Raw genomic sequence first — 22,570 nt, forward strand, 5'->3', positions numbered from 1 at the left:
TGTGTTCAAAATTAAAATACTTTTATAGAACTATTTTAATAAAATTGTTTTTAAAGAAAGTTTTAAAAAATAATTATGTCTCCATTCTCATAGAAATGAAACAATAATAGTTTTAGTATGGTTGTTGCACCTGTTAGGTTAAGCTAAGTGTAAAATAGTATTAGAGCTTCAGATAATACTTCTTCACTACTATTGTTTCTGCTCTACAATAAATCACTGTTCACAATATATCCTGACATTTCTAGGATCAAGATGCTATCCGTATTTTACATAAAAGTACACTGAGTGCATAAATTGAGTATGTACTCTTGATTTTTACAGAACAAGGTTTATGAGCTAGAAGTCAGTGTCAAGGCAGTGTATTTCTAACATGGTATCATGTTCCTTGCCTCACATGTTGACTTCAACAATCAATTCTGTATTTGAAGAGTTTAGTAATATTTAATTAACTAGGTAATAAACAAATTGACCCCGAAAGAGCTCTAAATCCACTTAAATCCCTTGTCATAGTTACCGAACAGATAGTTGGCTAATATGGAAGGTAACCCATGTCTCATTACATTACCATATACATTATTTTAGCATATTGGTATATTTAAGTATGCCTAATTTCCAGGAATATTGTTTAAAAAGCACCCTTTAACAAGTATTCTGGATCTTAACGTAGCCTATAAATGCTATCAAGGCACAGATAACAGATTTCAAACATACTGATAATAAGCATCACCTGCTTACCCTTCTTGTAACAATAGGATCAACATCTTTAGGATCATGGTGACTAAGAGTCATGAGATCAGCATTAAGTGTTCTTATCCGCTGCAATCGGAGTCGGATGTATCTTGCAGAGGTAAACTCCAGTAATGTTGGTGAAGGGTCATCAGCACTAGGTCTCCCATTGATCAGTGATGTGTGTATCTAAACAACAAGACTAATTTAATTATAAACATATTGCCCACATTTGTGCAAAAATAACTGTGGTATTTCCTTGTTCACAGGCTTCTGTAGGAATTTCGAATAATCTATCTGAGCCAATGAGTTTATAGTAAACCAAAACAAAAGGTTTTGTATGATAGTAAAAAAGGTCAAAAGAAAAATGATGAACAATCAAAGTTTTGTGAAACTCAGGCCAAATAGTGTTTTGTTTTCTTATTTGCAGTTTGTTATACATGAAATTCCTTCTTGTGTATTTATTTACTTATCTAAAACTACTTTTTCAAAGTCATTTTAAAAAAAGCAGCTCAAAAACACAATAACAGAACTGGACTGATATGCACAAGATTTTCCAAATTCAAATTCTATTATGTTCACTGAATATCTCCTCACAACCCCCTTACATTCCTTCTTAAAGATGTTGAATCAGCTGTCTGTATCTCATACAAACTCTTTATTTCTATGGGGAGATAAACTCTGCCAAGAGTGGACCTCCCCGGAAATTTCTAACTCGCAATCCTGACAAATCTCTGCTTTAGAAGTTTGAAAAAAGCACGGGAAGATCAGCAGTCCTTGACTTGTTACTAACTAACAGAGGAAAATCAAAGAAATAAACAGTGTGGAAATGCAATCATGCTGAACTTATGGATTTAACAGGACAGTAAATGTGCTTAAAGAGGTATTTTGAACTTCAAAAATATAGATTAAAAGAAACTCAACTACAATCTGCAGGATTGCAGGATCCTACAGCAAAAGGACATAATGGGAAAAGGATCTTTAGGTAGCAATTCCTAAAAAGAAAGTACTAAAAGCAGAACTGGAAAAATTCCAAAGACAAAAAAAATATGGAGCACGGCAATTAAAGCCCACAGCTAAAAAAAGTTTAATGCAAACTTGAAAACAAATGACATTATGTGAGACAGAAAAAGGAACTGGTCATTAAGACTAAAGGGCAATAGAGAAGGTGTCACTAAGCTAAAGCTCAGAATGCGCCAAGATATATGCAGAGCAAATTTCTTGTTCTTTTTTCCCTACCCCTTTAGCAAAATTGGACATTGGAACAATCTATATCAGTGTTTCTCAACCTTGACAATTTTAAGGCATGTGGACTTCAACTCCCAGAATTCCACAGCCAGCAATGCTGGCTGTGGAATTCTGGGAGTTGAAGTCCACATGCCTTAAAATTGTCAAGGTTGAGAAACACTGATCTATATTTTCTTCTTTGTAACAAAATAATGGAATGTATTCCATCTGTGTATATGTTTGTGTGTGTTTCTGTACTCCCCATCTGTTACATCTGTATTTATGCCCTGGGAAGTTCAGGGAGAGCTATACTTAATGACCATTTATTCAACAACTATTCGGAGTTACAGCAGCATTGAATGAATGTTACTGCTGGTCCTCAAAGTTCTGGCTGTTGAGTGTCCCCCTGGTCACCTGATCAAAATTTGGGAACTTGATCACAGGAGCAATTCAATGCCCCCAACCTGCTATGAGCTGCAGAGCGCACAGGTGAAGCACGCTGGATAACCAACACGCTAAAGTTGCTGGCCCTGCAAGGCTTTGAACAAAGAAAACTGGGCCAAGAACAAGCAGAGGGACTGCAGGTACTCTGCTGTTACTGGGCTCACCTCCAGCCCTTACTGAAGCCTGCTGAAGCTCTTCCAATGTGAGGTGCAGAACATACGTTGGTCCTCCAAGAAATCTTCGTCTTTCTGCTTCCTCCAATTCTGCCACCACTCTGAACAGTGCCTTCTTCATAGCCTCTACTTTCACCCAGGGAACATTACAGTCTCTCCAGCCTTGCCTGGAACAAAGCCTGCCACTCCCACTATCCTGTACCTTGTTGGGCCTGGCAGTCCCTCTTTGGCAGACAAGACTACACTGCCCTGGAGGGCTTGCTGTGCACATCTCAGGGCTACCCACTCATGGATGCTGGCTAGCAGCAGAAGGAAGAAGACGGTGAAGTTGACAGCTGGATTTTTGTATAAATAATTTGAGAACTTAAACCTGCCTTGTCCTACTTGGATGGTCTCCAGATGTTGACTTTAATTCAAAGAATTCTACATGATTCAAAATCTGTCGGGAGCGTACAGACCCTAATTCCATTTAACTATAAAATATTCAGAGTCAGGAAAGCATTAAACCCAGTTAAAGTCTAACCGAGTTAAAATTTAACCCAGTTAAATTTCCTAGCATGGTTTATTCTAAATTTCTTTTAATTATGAGTATTAGAACAAAAGTTTCATTCAGGACACATCAGAAATAACCAGCAATCTGATATCCCAATTTAATGTTGGACCATGATTGTAACTGCGTCTAAAGCAGCAATTTAACATTTACTAAATTAATGTTGGTAGCATTTTAGTCCCAAATACATACTCTTTTAAGGAAAAGTTTAGATTTCTTTCCTAATAGCTTTGTATTGAGGTCAGAGTTTTATTTGCTGATATATAAGGAAAGGCATTCATTGTAAATTAGTTTTCAATGCATAATTTCCTTATAACATGGATTGCCTCTCTGATCTACGCCAGGCAGCAAGTATGAATAGAGCTGGTTAAAAGGCATAACAATCAACTATTGATCTGCCAATGCCAGCTCTTTTGATCAAGCTCTCCTTGAAATGATGCCACAATTATTTCAAAGTTCAAGCTGCATTCAGTAATTCAGATTTTTATTCCAGTATGTTATTTTTTTCCTAAAGCAATTAAACAATTTTATGAGAAACGTTCTGTACAAAACAATTGAGATCCAGCTAAAGGATAATATACATTTTATCTATTGTGCTTTTCAATTATTTATGAAGCTTATCAACTGTCCTTCCTTTTTTATAAGCAAACAAAATAGATTTCAACATTTAAAATAACAATACAAGCATAAAGCAAAATAACATAATAAACACAAATCAAAATCAAATTTTATAAATTCTGGGAGCATATGGCCAAATTCACATCATTAGGAGAAAATTTTAAAGAATGGCAACCAGAATAAGGCCCTCTCTCATTTATTAGAAATAGATACAGTCATCTGGTCACATCTTCAAAAGGGCTCTCCTAAATATTGAACAGGTTCCCAACAGAAGAGGTGTCCTAAGCCCCTAACAACTCCTTAGATTATGCCTAGAAAATAACTAGCACCCATTGTAGATTTCTCTATAAAGATATGTGATTCCTGTATCTTTCCTTTCCTGAGTTAACAGCCTCAATGCAGTATTTTGCACTAACTTCAACTTCTAAACATTTTTCAGATAGAGCCTCACTTACAATGTGTTGGACTAGTTTAGTATCAAAATAAAGAATAATTGCCTTGTTCAGATACTACCAGATCTGTGGGATTCTGCCTAGGAAGAGACTAAAAATGCTGTACCCAAGGAGTGATTCACAAATTGGAAATATAGTGATCCTCAGAAATTAAACCTGCCTTTGGTGCTACCAATGATGGAAAAAATATGGGGGAGGAAAAACAGGATTAACTTTTCAGCAGAGTGATTTTTGTTAACACTTTATAAATTTATTCCCTCCACGTCCACAAACAATAGACACATAAACCAAAAGAAAACGTACCTCTCCATGTTCAAGTGGAACAAGTTTAGAATAATAAGAGGTGCATATCACTTCATCATCTTTCTTATATGTAGGAGGGCCAAGTCTTGGTGTCACATTGTATCTGGTTAGACACTCGGTATCACTAATTGCATAGTATTGCCAGGGGCTGAATTCAATACCATTCATAGAACGTTCCAAAATCCAGTTTCCCGGCCTTGGAGCATTAGCAGCTTTTATGATGATGTAAGCAACTTGAAAGATCTAAAAATAATGTAACAAAAAGGACCAATCGTTTACCAAAAACACCCCCAAAATCAGGTTTACAGAGTTCAATAACATGTAAAGTTACTTCTTTTGATTATATAATTTATTATAGAAATACTTAGCATTACAACTGCTGATTGTTCCATGAGTGTTCTCTATACAGAGTTCCATTTAATTTTGATCTAATTTTCAGATTGAAGTTACATATTTTTTCAATATAAGAAACTTTAAAATCAGTCACTGAGGGATTACAGAATGAAATTGCAGTATCATAAAAATAAAACAAAGAATATGCTAAGTAAAGGCTGAATTACTTAAATTTTAATTAAAATATTTTAAAACTGGTTTGATTGTAAAACCATGCTAAAAGGTCTCCTTCAGACTGAATATATACAAAACTTGACATTCCTAATAATGTAATTTAATTATAAGATTTATTTTAATTGTTTATTAAATATACTTGTATGCTACCACAATCAAAAATAATTCTCAGGGACTCCGTCAAAATACAATGTAAAACAAGTCCATACACAAATAAAACACTATATTTATATGCCCTGATAGCAAGAAACAGCTTGATCACTTAAATCATACAATTTTTTTCTCTTTTAAGTATTACAACATATATGTACATATATATACTCCTCATCTAGCAGGCTGCCATTTAATCATAAAATATCTAATGAGGTTCATAAAGTATTCTATCCTATTATGTAAGCTATTTGTGTGATTTAATACAATTATGGGTTTGCTAAATCTGTAATTAGGTCTATGTAAATCTGTAACTGCTTATTTACATAATTAACAAATTGCAAATAATACAATATCATAAAAAATACTACTTTAAATTTATACCAGTTTTGGGTGCTATGCATAAATCTAAAATAAATTTTCCAGCAACAATATTCTTACATTACTCAGTTATAGTAACTGAGTTTAAAAACTTGCATAATGCAGCTGTAGCATTTTAACATAAATTTCATTTCTAACGTCTTCCTACTTATTTGTGGGAAACTGAGATCCCTTAGGTCCCGTAGTCTGTCATAATATAATTATTGCATGGAATGGGGGGCTGGCTTTTATTTCAGTGTTTTCTTCAAAGGAATCACTTCTAATCTTAATATATTTGATACAGCTGTGCATGTTATATGTATCTTTTTTTCAGGTTTGTGTTAAAAAATATACAGGTGCGCCTTTAAGAATAGCCCAGAGATGTTGTGATTGTGCAATGATGAATAATTTTTTTCCTAATAAATTTTAAAGTGTGCACATCCCTAATATTTAGGAACCATCAGGTTAACATTCCAGCTGTTGTGTGTTAGAATTAATTAAGCAAATACTTGCAAATGGTGTTATTTAATTCTACTTTTCATGGGGCAGCAGGGAGAAATGGGTAAGAATGTAATCTGGGTGAAGTTCAAGCAGTGTTACTTCTATGAAATCAGGGGTCCCTGATGCTCTCTGACCTTGGTTGTTTCTTTTGCAGACGTTTCATTACCCAAACTAGGTAACATCATCATCATTAGTACTAATGATAGTTTGGGTAATGAAATGTCTGCAAGAAAACAACCAAGCTCAGAAAGTACCAAGGACTCCCTCATTTCAATCCCAAACTACAAATATTCTCCTTTATTTGTTCTATGCAATGGCCACATATTTCAGGACTGGATTTTTGTACAGTATCTCTGAACTCATCTTTTGTCTATGTATAAATTTGCTGAGTTACAGTTATTGATTTTGATATTTGCAAATCATCAGGAAACAGTTGGAGCTGAAGTGCATTACTGGACCAGAACATGCTATGAATTCACATGTTATAGCATCTTTCTTTTCCATTCCCATGTTTGTAATTTACAGTGTTTCTGAGTGATTTTTCTCCCACAAGAAATCACAGGTGCAAGTGGTCTGTTTCCAAGCAAGAGTACAGGCATAAATATTTCCCTATTTTTCATAGAATCAGAGAATGTATTAGTGATATACATGAAATGAAAAATGCATGGACCAAACATATTTTGGCACAGAGGTTCATCAAAACCACTCTGGATAGACCATTATTTTAACTTCCTTAATCACTGCCATGTGCATGCAGTCAGTCATTCACTCATTCATTTTAAGTACAGCTTAGAGGTCACTCAACTCCAGATAACTCAGGATGACAGACATTAAAAACTAAGAACAATTAAAAAGAAAAAGAAATTAAAGAGAAACTCCATATAACAACAAAACATCCTACTATGGCTCAAGCAATACTCTGACCCAAGAAAACAGGCAGGTTTTCAGCAACTTTCTGAACATCATCAGAATGGAACTTAAGTGTGCCATACACTGGATCTATCCATACCTGCCTGAATTTTCCTGTGCCATACCCATCTGAGCCATCTCTCTACGACTGCATTCTTTCCTTTCCCACTGCCATTTCATTCCTACTGCTGCATCCACTGGGTCAAGACATCTTATCTCTCTTTTTCAGCACAAAGCTTCTTTCCCAAACCCCCCTTCCCAAACTTCTACCTTCCTGGCTCCACCATCTTTCTATAGTCACTTGTGGCTTCCATCCAACACACCTATTTTTCCATCTCCAATGCACACCTTCCTTTCCTGCTCTCAATACTTAGCAGCCACCTGCCACATACATTCTATTTCTCCATGTTCACATGCTGTGTGCCTTCCTTTTGTCAGCTCTTTCTCTCCAACTCCAGATCTTTGCAAGAATGCACATGTTCCAAGTCCATGTACAGACCTAGTACAAATGCTCTGGATTTAAATGCCTGGATTGCCCTATACCAAGACATGCATAGAATTTGTTGCATGCTTTCTAACTTAGATGAGATGGAAATGATCCAATAGGTCATCTGATTCAATTTCCTGCTGGATACAGGAATTCACAAAACCATAATCAACAGGTCAGCCTCTGTCTGAAAACCTCTAGTAAGTCTAGGTCTAACACTTTTGTAGACAGATTATTCCTTACTATAAAGAAACTTCTGTTCAGCACCCAATTCTTCTTGTATCAATTAATTTTAATTTCAGCAACAAAAAAGGAAACATTACAGTCATTTGTATAAAGTTAGCTAACAATTCATTTACTAAAGTTTGCAGGGTTGCCTCAAACCATAATGTTCTAATGATAAATAATGCATGACTAGTTAGACTGTAGGAAATAAATGGAGGCAGTGAATGCAAAGAAACCTTTTGTTGCATTTCCCATCAACAGTTGGTCTATTATTCTCCCTTCACAGCCACGTGAACAACTGCACAACTACCAAGGCACAAAAAAATCCATTAATATGCTCTTGCTGGCCTCCAGGTCTTTCTCCTTTTCACTTTGTTGTTCTTTTATTTGTTCTGTTTTCTCATGTATGTTACTTGGCAATATGAAATGGGAAGGGACTGATGGAAATTCTTGGAGGAGAGGATGTGATATACTATTAAAGACATTATCTGTAGCTAAAGAAAAGAAAAATAAACTCTTAATAAAGTCCACCAGAAAATATAGTCTGGACTAGAAACTAAAAAAAATGCAGAGATACCCAATTAGAAATCATTCCATTACTACAGCCAAGAAACAACAAGTACATAAAGTTATGAAAGTTAAAGACTGACTCAAAAGAGATTTTACCTGCAACGTTATCTTTGTCCTATTCTCATAGCTACCAACCTGGTCTCATAAAACAGTTTGTACACAACTGATTAAGAACTATGGTTTATCTTAATCATAATTAACTGAAAATAGTCCATTCATGGCATCATGATTGAAACTCTACCCCTTTGTACATTTGTGTGACATTAACCAGGGCAACTGCAAGCTGTGACAACCATCTTGCCTATTTTGATACTCCTTCCAGAAGATACTGCTGGGAGAATATAATACAAATCCAAGGATCACCCTAACAAATCGTAAGTTAGCATTTGATAAATTGTCAGACTTTACCCAACAGGCAAAACTACTGTTAAGTAGGTAACATCACAAAAATTGAAGAACTTCTACTAAGTAACTTTTATCAGGGCAAAAAAAAAAAAAAAAGAAGCCATTACAAACGAATTTTGATGTGTCATTTTGTTTCAAAAGCAAATTCTAAACCTACATGATAATTAAATATTTCTCCCTCTTTTCTGTCCATTCTTGGCAGTCTATTGTCTTCTATAAAAGAGGGCTGATTTTTATCATCTTGTGTTTTATAATGGGCAGATTTACTATCAAACTATATTTTGCTTACTGTATATAAATTAACCCTCCAAAACTAATATAATATTAATGTATGTTTTAATGTATATCTATTGGAAAATGGTTAATAATTCAAGATTAGTTTTAGAAATTAATATATATTCCCCTTGAGGCAATTCAAACAGCTGAAGAACTTGGAACACATTCAGCAATTTCTTCATGTTAAAATTAATAACTGAGAAGTAATCATTCACAGATCCCAAGCAATCTTTATTAAGCCAAATGCTTTCTTATTGAAAACAAATGTATATCGGTGTGTAATTTTTTTAAAAAAAATAAAATGCTGTAAAGCAGAAAGAAATAAGGAAAAAGAGACACTTCATGGTGAAAGGTATAAAATTAATTTAATACATGCTGGAATGCCTTAAGAAGAAAGATGCAACACTCATTTGGAAAGACTTTATACATATAAATGATATGATGCTTCTTTTTAAAAAGTTAAAGTCTGAATAATATGTTTAACATTGAACTACAGATGGGCAAATGTTAATTTTGTCCCTTACAACTTTAATTTTAAATCAAATGCCATATAATGAAAGGCTAGTTCAAAGCTGATAAAATATATATTAACTGAAAATTATTCAATCAGAACTACTTCCATATTTATATACCTAGCTAGGTCAACAGCTGTTTCTTATTTTAAGTTATCACTTAACTTTTCATAGAAAAGTGATTTTTTTTACAAATAATGGCTTAGTATTGAGACATAAATTGCTTTTCTGAATACACTTTCATCTTTAAAGCTTTCCAAAGAAATAGGTTTTTTTATCTCATGACGGAGTTTGATATATAATTTCAAAATAATCCTTTAATCCTTTTTCAAAAGATAATCATCCCATTTTAGCAAATATTAGTATGTATGTATGTCTATAAATTTTGCGACTTGTTTAAGTTTCTTCAGTTAGTGCATAAGATATAGCTAAGCTGCACTAACCAAACTGCATGTTTTAATATAACAGTAAGCAAAAACAATTATGTTTTCTGTAAGTTGTTAAATATGAATGAAATTACCTCCATTTCATCTTTGCCCTAGGCATTGCCTTTTTAAGTGTTTCTTAGCACACTATTTAAGATCAAATATTGCACTCAATCTAGAGCAGGAGTGTCAAACTGCCAGCCCGCAGGCCGGATGTGTCAGAGCAAAAATGCGCCCATCCTATTGCCGGCAATGGAAAAAAAGTCACGATACGTCACTATACTTGACGTTGCGAGTTTGACATCTTTGATCTAGATAAAGTTCAACCCTTCTTGCTGAATTCTAGTAATCAAAGGCTTGTGAAGAAAGGATGAAAATTTAAGTGATATGTAATATATACTGTTGATATATAGGGTGAATCAACTGAGTGTCGGCTAATTTATACTGCAATAGTTTAGAGCAAAGCTGGCATTTGCTAGCACAGTGTGTTGTTATGTACAATGAACAGAAAAAATTTAAATGCAAGATTAAACTGGACTATGTATGCATTGAGTTGCTATGGGCATTTCTTTATCTTAATCCAATCTACTTCACAGAAATGCTCCAACACTGGAAGTTTTTAAGAAGACACTGGACAACCATTTGTCTGAAATGGTATAGGGTTTCCTGCCTGAGCAGGGGGTTGGACTACAGGTAGTCCTCGAGTTACAAGTGTAATGGAACCTGCCCATTCCACTCGTATCTTGAAAATTCATAGAGTGAATCTCATATCTTGAACAAGATTACTTCATCACTCGTTAAACCACGCAGCTCGTTAAGTGAACATGAGGTATCTCAGGATGGGGAAGGCCATGGAAGACCTAGTGATGGAACAGGCCCCCAAAGCCTCACCGATCCACTAAGATACCTCATGCTTTCCCCTCCCTTCTTGCTGCGCCAGACTCACATGGAAAAGATCTGCTTCCTCTCAACCGTGGTTTCTGCTACCACCTGGATCTGAGGCCAGGAATGTTTCTGCGGCCCCCTGTGGCCCGATCTGGGCTCCGGAGGCCTTTTCCAGGCAATTGCCACCCAGATCTTAGGCCGGGAGACGCTTCTGCAGCCACCCATGGCCCAGTATGGGCACTGGAAGCCTTTTCCAGGCCACTGCCATCTGGAAACGGCCACCAGACATCTACGCAAGCATCCTCCAGCCTCAGATCCGGACAGCAGCGGCCTGGAAAAGGCCTCCAACACCAAGAAAGCAAAGGATCTCGATCTTTGTGGGGTGAGTATTGAAGGCCTGGTGCCTAGGAAGACCTGGGCAGAGGTGGGGAAGGAGGGAATAACCAGAGTTAATGCTGCAGTGCCACTGCGGTCACTCATAAGGGTGAACGACTGCTATGGTGCGGCAGCACTCATAATTTCGGGACTTGCTCATAAGCACTAGGGCCCCTCATCACATAACTCTGAACAAGTGTTAAGTGAACGCTCGTAACTCCTATATTAATAGGAGTTACCTGTAGAAAACCTCCAAGATCCCTTCCAACTTTATTATTATTGTTGTTGTGATTGTTGTTATTATTATTATTATTGTTATGGAGATAAAGATGAGGGTGACCTTCATGTAGGTTGCCTTAAGATGATTAGGGGACTGGAGGCTAAAGCATATAAAGAAAGGCTGCTAGAATTGGGTATGTCTAGTTTAACGAAGAGAAGGACGAGGGGGGATATGATAGCAGTGTTCCAATATCTCAGGGGCTGTCACAAAGAAGAGAGAATCAAGCTATTTTCCAAAGCGCCTGAAAGCAGCACAAGAAGCAACGGGTGGAAACTAATCAAGGAGAGAAGCAACCTAGAACTAAAGAGAAACTTCCTGACAGTGAGAACAATTAATCAGTGGAACAACCTGCCTCCAGAAGCGGTGAATGCTCCAACACTGGAAGTTTTTAAGAAGAGACTGGACAGCCATTTGTCTGAAATAGTATAGGGTTTCCTGCCTGAGTGGAGGGTTGGACTCGATGACCTCCAAGGTCCCTTCCAACTTTACTACTACTACTACTACTACTATTATTATTATTATTATTATTATTATTATTATTATTATTATTATTACTACTACTACTACTACTACTACTACTACTACTACTAAACATTAACGAGCAATACTTAAAAAAATTCAAAGAATCATTTAGAAATGAAAACCACCTGCCTTCTACTTACCTGTCTTAGGTCTAGAGTTATTGTTACCCAATGATATTCTCTTCCATTCTGAATGCTAGGACTCTGCCACCAGTTATTAGTACCATCTATAGCATTTGATATAGGATGTTGTTCTAAAATAAACACAAATTACAATCACATTTTCCAAGTTTCTTTTAATGTATTATTGCCATACTACAACTATTCACATATATTAAAATATACAAGTTAGAAAAGAAAATAAATCAGTTCAATCAATCTAGACTTTGCTGTACAAAGACCAGACCACAAACCTAAGATTAAATACAACTCAGAATTCCATTTTAATCTAAATTGAGCCTTTACATGATATGGCCTTACTAGTTGCCTGCTCTACGTGACTAGTTGTGGATGTAGTAGAGAATAAGAAAGAGGACCTTGATGGAAATATGCAGGTAGTTACTTGGGCAAAAATTCAGAACAAAAATTCAGATAACATTTAGAACACCTTTAATTCAGCCAAGTATAAGAACAATATGCTACGAATCATTCAGTATAATCAGACTTGCAAAATTCTACTAAAATTCTACTACTATTCTACTATTATAGCCAATCTCAATAAAAATTATTTTAGCCTTCCTGTGGAATTGCATTCCTGGTCTGGTCTACTTGATGGGATTGACAATGATTCACAACATTTCTAGAAAAAGTATAATGTAATAAACTTGCCTTTGGAATTTGCGCTATTGTAATCACAAATTCGACACTGTGCATTGCGTAGGGGTCGACCTGGAACGTGCTCCACAAGTTTACAAAACATTTCAGGGCCTTTTTCTCCACACGTAGCATTAGTGCTGATATGAGCATTACTAGCGAGGTTTAGAATGGCAGGAAATAAACCTGAAAGAGATCAGATGTGAACCTTTATTACATTTTACGGCAGTCTTTATCAAATCCTCAAGTGACTGAAATTATAACGGCACTGAAAAAAGTGACTTATGACCATTTTTCACACTTACGAACATTGCAGCATCTCCATTGTCATATAATCACCTTTTGCAACCTCATGTTTATGACAGTTGCAGTGTGCCAGGTCATGTGATCACCTTTTCTGTTCTTCTACAAACTCAATGGGGAAGTCAAATTCACTAATAATAATCATGTTACTAACTAAACAATTGCAGTGATGCATTTAACAACCGAGGCAAGAATGGTCATAAAACGGAGCAAAACAGATTTAACAATGATCTTGCTTAACAACGGAAAATTTGGACTCAATTGTGGTCATAGGTTGCGGGCTACCTGTATACTATTTTTATTGCAACAGACAAGGCTGTTCCGCAGGAAACTGCAAAGGAATTTATAATTTGGGTCTCTGAGCCTTTTTTTCTTTAAATCTTGCTAGTTGAAAAAGCACTAATGGGATAACAATGCTAATCTGTGCTTAGGAAAATAAACAAGTGAGGCAGTACTAGTTTAGGAAAATGTGAAGAATTGGGGTCCTTTCAAAAACTTTTCCTACCACTACAATGTGATATTTATTTTGTGCTTTTTTACCTAACTGCATTCTTTCTTTTAACAGACAGATAAGTTGTCAGAGTTTTTTTGAAAAAAATGATAGAAGGATATAGAAGATTATTTCACCCTGGAACATAAAAATCGCTTCTAAATATAATATGTGAAAATAAATCTCACTGAAGGTGTGATTTGAACATACATACATAATGCTATATCAAAAAGCATAATTCATTGTGCCTGAATACACCATATTAATTATTTTTGAGGAATAATTCAATTTATACACAGTGCTCAAACATATTATTAGTTACAAAACTGACCGCAATCACTGATACATTTTCCATTTTAGCGTTTAAATTTCATTTTGCAACCTTCTCCTTTATACTTGGAAAAGTTCATCCAACAAAGAAAGTCCCCAAAAGAAGTTATAAAACCCGAACAACCAAAGACCTATATATATATATATATATATATATATATATATATATATATATATATATATATATATATGGTCTTTGGTTGTTCGGGTTTTCTCCCGCGTAAAATTGGAAGTGTCTTGGCGACATTTCGATGAAGTCCCATTCGTCATCTTCAGCTGTGGTCTGGCTTCTGGTTTGTGGTCGTGCCTCATCATCGGTGTGGCTTTGGGTTTGCTTTTTACGTGGATGTGTGGTGGTGACATCCTGTGTGTTTTTGTGCGTGTGGGTCTGGTGTCATTTTTTGTGTTAGGGAGTTGTTTGTCAATAAGGGCGGGTTTCCAAATGGCTGGTAGGTGTGACGTGTCATCTTGTTTGTTCATGCTATGTGGGCGTTTTTCTATCTCGATGGCTTCTCTGATTATTCTGTTATTAAAATGTTCAGTTTTGGCGATAGTTCTGGTATTTTTAAAGTCAATTTCATGTCCTGTGGCTTTAAGGTGTTGGACCAGGGAAGATGTTGGTTCCTCTTTTTTGATTGAGTTCTTATGTTCTTCAGTGCGTGCACATACATCGGACAAACCAACAGAAGAATAAGTGCACATCATACATCCACGCAAAAAGCAAACCCAAAGCCACACCGATGATGAGGCACGACCACAAACCAGAAGCCAGACCACAGCTGCATCATTAGCCACTTTAAACCCCTCCAATCCATACATGAAGCAAACTGACACTCTCCATGAAGATGAGGCACGACCACGAACACGAAGCCAAAAAATAGCAAGGCAGCCCACCATCTTAAATCCCCCTGCAACTCAGACTAACCTGAGCACAACAAAGCCCCCACCCAAACAGAACACTCCCCCAGCCAATCAGAGCACAGCCAAGCCCCTAACCATTCAGAACACACCTCCACCCAATCAGAACACAGCCAAGCTCCCACCCAATCAGTTCATACCCCCACTGGCAGTTAAAAGGAAGAAACAGCTAAGACCACACATTGCTCCTCGAAGCACGAAGCTGAAAACACCAGCCTGAAGATGATGAATGGGACTTCATTGAAACGTCACCAAGACACTTCCAATTTTACGCGGGAGAAAACCCGAACAACCAAAGACCTACATACAAACACCCGCGAAAACCTCAGAAAACATATATATAACTGTCAATGCATAATAGCTGCATGAAATCTTAAATATAAGAATTATTAAACAATGCTGTAGATTACAATATTTTACTTTAGTCAATTACATTTTTATATATAGTACTACTAACACAATGTGATGTTTTTTCTGCCACATATTCTCAGTGGTCTCTTTCTGTCTGTCTGTCTCTCTGTGTGTGTGGGTTTGTGTGTGTGCGTATCTGAATGTAGATAAAAATGAATTTTAAGATGTTTGAACTAAAGAGAAACGATTACATTATTTGTTCTCTCTGCAAGTGAAGAATGCATCCCTGTCTTGTAAAGCATTTTGCAATACTTTGGACATTTTGAAGCCATTAATTCCAAGAGGAAGTAATATTTACTAAGAGCCCCCTTTTGTGACACTCACAAAGTAATAAACTTATCAAAATAATTCATCTTCAGAGACTAAACTCATTTCTGTCGATTAATAGCATTCTGGAAAAAAATAGAAGTGTTTATTACTGAATTATTAAAATAAAATATTAACAAAAGCTGAAATAAATTGGTTAAGTAAAATGCTTTATAATAAAGTTTGGTCTCAAAAATTTGTTGCAATTTTTTATATTTTCCCAAAAAAACTAATATTAAAAAAAAGAACGTGAACAAGCTTACATCTTCAAAATAATTGTCACTAACACCGAACTGCTATTTCCAGAGGCAACATGAACATTTTATAAAAGCTGCAGTATAATTTACCATTAAAGAATTTTTGAAATTCTATTGTAAAAAATAATAATTAAGTAACCTCATAATATAGCATGTTTCTCTAACCTACATAGTATTTGTTGTCCTGTCTGGAAGGTATCAGCAAGGAGTGTCCCAAGGACAGCAGCTGTTGAGCCCTTGTTAAACAACAAAGAAAATAAACTTTCAAAAGAATCCTTCCCTCTGTTTAAGTCCTATAAATACCTACCATTAATCAGTACATGCTGATAATTTTTTGGCCCACAAAAGACAACATTTTCTGACATAGGCAAAAGTATTAACGGCTTACTTATCCTAATCTTTATCCTATTCAAAACAGCTTCACAAGATTTGTATAAGTTATGCATAGTTACTTTGTGAGAAGCACAAATGCTACATTATTCTAGCTGGAGTTGTAAATATAGGTAGTCCTCAATATACAACTGCAACTGACCCAAAATTTCTGTTGCTAAGCGAGAAAGTTGTTAAGTGAGTTTTGCCCCATTTTACAACCTTTCTTGCCACAATTGTTAAGTAAAATCACTGTTGTTCTTAAGTTAGTAATAGGTCGCAAAAGGTGATCACATGACTCTGGGACATGCAACCATCATAAATGTGAGTCAGTTGCCAAGCGTCTGTATTTTGATCACGATTGTGGGGATGCTGCAATGGTCATGTGAAAAACTGCCATAAGTCACTTTGTTCATTGCCATTGTAACTTTGAACAGTCCCTAAACGAACTGTTAAGTTGAGAACTATCTGTAATAAATTTAACTTATTCTGCATAAAATGCATGTCCATCAGATTAGTATGCAATTAATTAGAAAGAGAGTAGGGTTATTCATCCATTCAGGGTAAAATACACAGGTCAGGATATTTTAATTTTGGGTCTTTATCTGCTCCATTCTGGGCATGGGAAGCCTTAGTAATAGCACAAAGAGGAAATGGAAGGAATAGAGAAAGGTGAGCAATTGAGTCAGTTCCTTTCTCAAAAGAAATTCGTGTTTGCCTTGGAGATGCCAATCACAATATTTGGGTTGGGGAGGAAGCTTTAATAAAAACTGGGGGCTAAGAAGGATTTCCTGTGCCTTTTATCCAATTTTATCTGGGCAGCTGTGTGATGATATTTTATCAGCTATTGCTGATCTGACCTAGAGACGTATTTATTTGTAGAAAAGTCAATAAAATTCTCCATTACAGTTTTGACTCATCAGTCATCTTCACTGCACTCAGGAAAAGTAATCATCTTTTAAAATAATTTTATCATATTCTGATGAAAAATAAAAATTGATTTTCCAATTCTAGACTCTGAGGGAATAGAATTTCATTTTTTGCTAAAGGCCCAGGCATCCGTGGGTCTGGATTATAATCAGTGTGACTCAGATCAGATTAGTCCATTTCTAAAGCTCTGGGTCACCCTAGATTAGGCCCCAAATCAGATTTGTCATTATACAGATCTACTCTGTAAAAATTACTAAAAAATAATTAAGAAAATCTTAACTTTTAGAAAAACCCAAGAAGTATTGAGTTAATCCTAGAATCATAATTTATTTACATTCCACTGATTTCATTATTAATTTACAACTCAAAATAAACTTTTGGATGGAGTTAACAGAGTTGTCACCAAATAAATACCGTATTGAAGAAGGATAAATCAGAATACAGTGAGGATACTTTTAAATCAGTCTCTACACTTTATAAATATTAGGCTAAACTGTTTTTGCGTGATGTCAGTTTGTTACTAAAGCCACTGAATATCCATATGCACATCATGTAGAGAAGAAAGTGTAAATCTTTCACAGCCTAAATAGGATCTCCATGAACAGTATATCAGCAGTAAGCCAGGCCATAGTTAACTGTGCAAGACTACTACTCCTTTAAGCATATGCATATGAAGATGTTCCTCTTGGGATCACATTTCCCTCTCGTGTATCCTATTCTTTTGCACACAAAAGAATCTTCAGTTTTTAAACTTACCGTACTCGTTACTCCAAGAATTTTGATTAAACTATAGTTATATCAAAATAGTTCTGAAATAATTTATCATTCAGATTAGATAGGACAGAAGAAGGCATATTGGCTCCTAGATCATCTATAGACCAATAAACGATAATTTTTGCTCTATTCAATTTAATATTTAAAAATCATGTATTTCTTTTCAAAATGTTAACAGCTGCTTTCTCAAAGGTTCAAGATTTTTTTAAAAACCAAAGATTGTAGAGAATTCAACATAATAGCTAGATCAAGAGCACTTAGACTTATATACCACCCCATAGTGCCCCGTTGTTGGCGATAACATGCTGACATTGGGCAGTTTTACAATGTTAGCATATTACCCCCAACAATCTGGGTTCTCATTTTTACCAATGAGCCTGTCAATATCGAATTCCAGGCTGTGGGCAGAGTCTGCCTACAGTATTGCATTCTAACCACTGCACAACTAGGGCTCAGCAAATTTTTATAAAGTTCTTCATAAAACAATGGGTCAAAGGTATATTTTGAGGGCATGTAGTAATAGTTATTTAGCTCATCTATTCATTATCTTTATAGAGGCTCTGCCTATACATTCTTCTATGTACAGGTAGTCCTTGACTTATGACTGTTTATTAATTGTTCAAAGTTAATGATGCTTTTAAAAAGCTAATAACAAATTTCAATCCCAATTGTGGTAGTAAGTTGAGTCAACGAACTCTATGCCATGTTATGTGGAAAAGAGGTGAGATATAAAACCATTAGAGACACAAAAAGGGAAAAGAATACCAAAATATCCACTACTACAAATGGAAGGGAGTAATGTTCATTCATTCATTCATATTTCTACCAGACACTTGCCAATACATTTGTGACATAGTAAAGATGTCAACGCTGCTAACATCGAATGTTCTTGCTTTGACAACAGATGGAAATGCAGCCATTTTTCTCTATTGCTTTTAGAGTTAGTTGATCCTGGGAATCAAGCTAGTCGTAACAATAATAATTCAGCCGTGGGAACCAGAGTTGATAGAGTTTTGGCGGACTGGAGAGCTGGGGAGAAAGCCCGCACTTCAAGCTAATTGGGGAATGTGATTTATGACTGTTTATTGGAGGAGGGAATTGTGCTTTGTTACTTTGTATCCAGGGGAGGGGAATTTAGTTTTTGGTTTCGACTATGTAGTGCCGATACTTTGTTTCTCGAATAAAAGATTCTTTAAGGTAAACAATGCCTCAAAGTTCTTTTGAGGAGTTTCATCTGTCGGAATCATGACAAAAGATTCATGGCAAAGAAAGTGGACAGATATGTAATTAACATAATGGTCATCACATTTCTGCAAAAAAATGTTCATGAACACAATCATTTATTACTATTCAGTAATTCCACTTTTTAAAAGATAGACATTAAAACTTACAAAAATAAATAATCACTAAATAATCAATATAATTGGTTGGAAAAGCCACAGTAACCAATCATATTGATTAGAGCATAGAATAATAGAGTTGAAAGGGACCTCAGAGATCTTCTAGTCCAACCCCCTGCTTGACAGACCTTATACCGTTTCAGACAAATGGTATTTGCTGCTTAGAATCAAAGGAAAAAGTACTTCATCCAGTAGGTCTGTCTATAGCCCCAAAAAATTGTAACTGCAAGTGCTTTAAATATTGACAATAAAGTACAAGCCCATTATACCATACTGTGATTTGTACAGCATGTAAATACCATGCTTCATATATTATTACTATATGAACAGGTATTATGGAATTTCAGTAAACCATAGTTTAAAATATGGCTTACTGATGGGTTAACCCAGCCAGTATTAAAAGAACAAAGCATTTTATGTCCCTTTTTATTTCTTGATACTGTCTAGATCAGTGGTTCTCAACCTGTGGGTCGGGACCCCATTTGGAGTCGAACGACCATTTCACGGGGGTCGCCAAACAATACAGTCCGCCATTTTTTCCCACTTTTCCTTAGCTGTGCTACTCCCTTTTATTCTATTGGCTTTTGAAAGCCAATAAATAGACTCTCTTGAATAGAGTCTAATTCTATTGGCTTTCAAAAGCCAATAGGAATTGTCCAGGCTGTCTCTGCCCTGCTGAGCCCGCCAAAAGTCCCATTCTGCAAACAGTGCTGTACTAGTTGAGTAGTCCTCGACTTACAACTAGTTGAGTAGTCCTCGACTTATGACCGGTTGGGGGTCGCGGCATTAAAAAGGTTGAGAACCACTGGTCTAGATGGTAATACAACGATCTCTCCTCATAGGATGATACATATATTTTTAATGCAGGGACCATTCCAACTGCTCATACCAAACTGGCAGAAATGAATACATTGCCCTCTAAGATAATTTAAAAAATCTATAGAATACTACTATTTCTGCTTCATAGTCTTTTGTCCAAGATCTTATTATCTCAGAAGTAAATCATAAAGAGTTACCGTTACACAAAACTGTAAAATACTTATAATACCACTGAGCTATTAACAAGTCATTTCTTTAATGTGTTCATGAGAAGAATACATTGTTCGCAGTATGCTGAGCAAGTAATTCAAACAGAATTAACTAAAAGATACTGTAGAGTTATTCCATTTTTGCACATATTCTATGGAAAGGAATTACAGAAAATTTGATGAAAAAATAAAAAGCACTTAAAAATGTAAAAATTGGTGAATTGGGCACAGCATTTCCATTATTGCAATGAAAAGCAGGAAATAAATTTGTAATTAAAGAAAAGTCTTGTTTTGCAGCATCTAGCAGAAAGAAAAGTTATAGGTAAATAAAACATACCAAGCAATGTATGTTCTTTTTTAGCATTTTGCCTTTTTCATCACTGCCTGTTATAAGACAATATTAAATGTAATCAAGTAGAATCTAGATAGTATCTATTATGTAAGCAGCTATTGTAGCTATATCAACATTATATTTAATTACTTTTCTACATGAAATGTCAATGCAGTGATTCCTCGTTTTTGAAATGATCACATCCATCTACCGATTTCTAACAGTGAGTTTTTGTCAGATAAGCGCATATCTTTGAATATATAGAAAGTTTCTGTAACAGCAAATAGGTAATGAAATCTGGATTATCATGCATATAATCACAAAAAGATTTAGGCAAAAACTATTTTTGTACAGTTTCTCTGATACACATAGTAAATACACCTCACAAGCTGTTCTTTCCAGATGTTTTACTATAAGTAAAACTTACACAATTCTCAAATAATAAATTCTGGTATGTGGAATACCAGCACTTCCAGCAAAGGAAAGATTAGAGAAAGGTGGTATCCATATACTAGTGTTCTAGTCCAAGACACACAACTACTAAGATTCCTTGGGATTCATGCTTCCACTGTAGTCTTCTCCAGCCCCTCCAAATGTACCAGATTCTAATTATCCTTCTATAACACTGGGGACTGTAATCTAGCACATCTAAAAAGCAACAGAAAGCCTGCTAGTCTTTACTTTGCAATAAACTAATAATATGTAGCAATCAGTCCACTTATCTAAAATTCAAACAAAACTTTATCCTCCTCCTGGGATAATTTGTCACTGGCAAAAATGGTCCATTGGTTATTTCAGAGAACATTACTGTATACTTAATAGCTCACAGAAATGGTTTACTCATAACAAAAAATCCCATAGTGATCTGCAGTGACCTTCTCGAAATGGTGATTCTTGTTTAAGAAAATAATTGTCTATGTTAGGGTTTCTCAATCTTAGCAACCTCATGATGTGTGAACTTCAATTTCCAGTATTCCCTAGCAAGCAAGCTGACTGAGTAATTCTGGGAATAGAAGTCCACACATCTTAAAATTGCTAAGGTTGAGAAACCCTGGTATTATCAATGGACACAGAATCAATCATACGAACAAAAGGTAGGACTATTTAGGCCATCTAACCTTTTTCATCATTTAGGAATCCAAGTTAAAGCAACCCAGAAGGATAGCTGTCCCTCTACTTCAGGTGTCTCAAACTGCCGGCCCACTGGCCGGATGTGTCATGACGAAATTGCGCCCACCCCATTGCCGGCAATGGGGAAAAACCTCCAATACATCACACGATATCACGTGATGTCGTGTGTTTGACATGTCTGCTCTACTTGAACATATCCACCGAAAGAAGTCAGTCACCTGCTTTAATAGCTGCCATTAACTATTAAAACTTATCCAGTTCTTCCATGTCTCTTCATAAGGCTTAATTCAGTTTTTTTAAACTGGGGTTAATTACCAGGATTGGGGATAGAGAAATAATTTGGGCACCTCCTGGCTGTAATGGAGCTATTTGTAATTGCTTGTGAGTTAAGGATCCAGTTTGAGACTGTCACTGCCTAAAAGTACTTCAAAAGTATGCTGGAAATGTAAACACAAAGGAACTTTTTATCATCTATGGTGGACCTGCCACAAAGCAAAGAAATATTGGAATAGGATTCATATCTTAATACAGAAGATTCTTAAAATCAATAAACAAAATGAAACTTTGATTTTGGGTTTTGCTGATTAGGTGGGTTTGTTGTTATAGAAATGGCTAGTATATATTACTATGTAAAAGTAAAAAGTTGAGATTGTATGTTATCTTACTCTACTGTGGTAAAAAGAGTTGGAAGTCTGTGCTTTTCTTTTTCTTTCACCTTCACTTTTTCCTCTTCCCTATTTATTTTCCCATTATTTATCCCATTCTTTTTGTTTGTATTTTATATGTTGATAAACAAATAAAGTGTGAAGTAAAAAGAGACTAATACTGCCTTTACAAA

The 22,570-nt window shown here is 35.6% G+C and overlaps 1 protein-coding gene across 2 annotated transcripts in view; it reads right to left on the reverse strand.

The window, feature by feature from the left end:
- The window catches only part of LAMA1 (laminin subunit alpha 1), a 93,313-nt gene that overhangs the window by 68,740 nt on the left and 2,003 nt on the right, over positions 1-22,570 (reverse strand). For both annotated transcript variants that reach the window (XM_039339169.1, XM_039339167.1), the window contains exons 2-5: positions 12,770-12,940; positions 12,083-12,195; positions 4,494-4,736; positions 736-915 (exon numbers count right to left, since the gene is read on the reverse strand). In XM_039339169.1, the coding sequence (XP_039195103.1) occupies positions 736-915; positions 4,494-4,736; positions 12,083-12,195; positions 12,770-12,940 (707 nt within the window). The remainder of the gene's footprint in view (positions 1-735; positions 916-4,493; positions 4,737-12,082; positions 12,196-12,769; positions 12,941-22,570) is intronic.

This window comes from Crotalus tigris, unplaced genomic scaffold (genome assembly GCF_016545835.1).
Source record: "Crotalus tigris isolate CLP2741 ecotype Arizona unplaced genomic scaffold, ASM1654583v1 scf7180000017731.4096049, whole genome shotgun sequence".
In the NCBI taxonomy this organism is placed as follows: domain Eukaryota; kingdom Metazoa; phylum Chordata; class Lepidosauria; order Squamata; family Viperidae; genus Crotalus; species Crotalus tigris.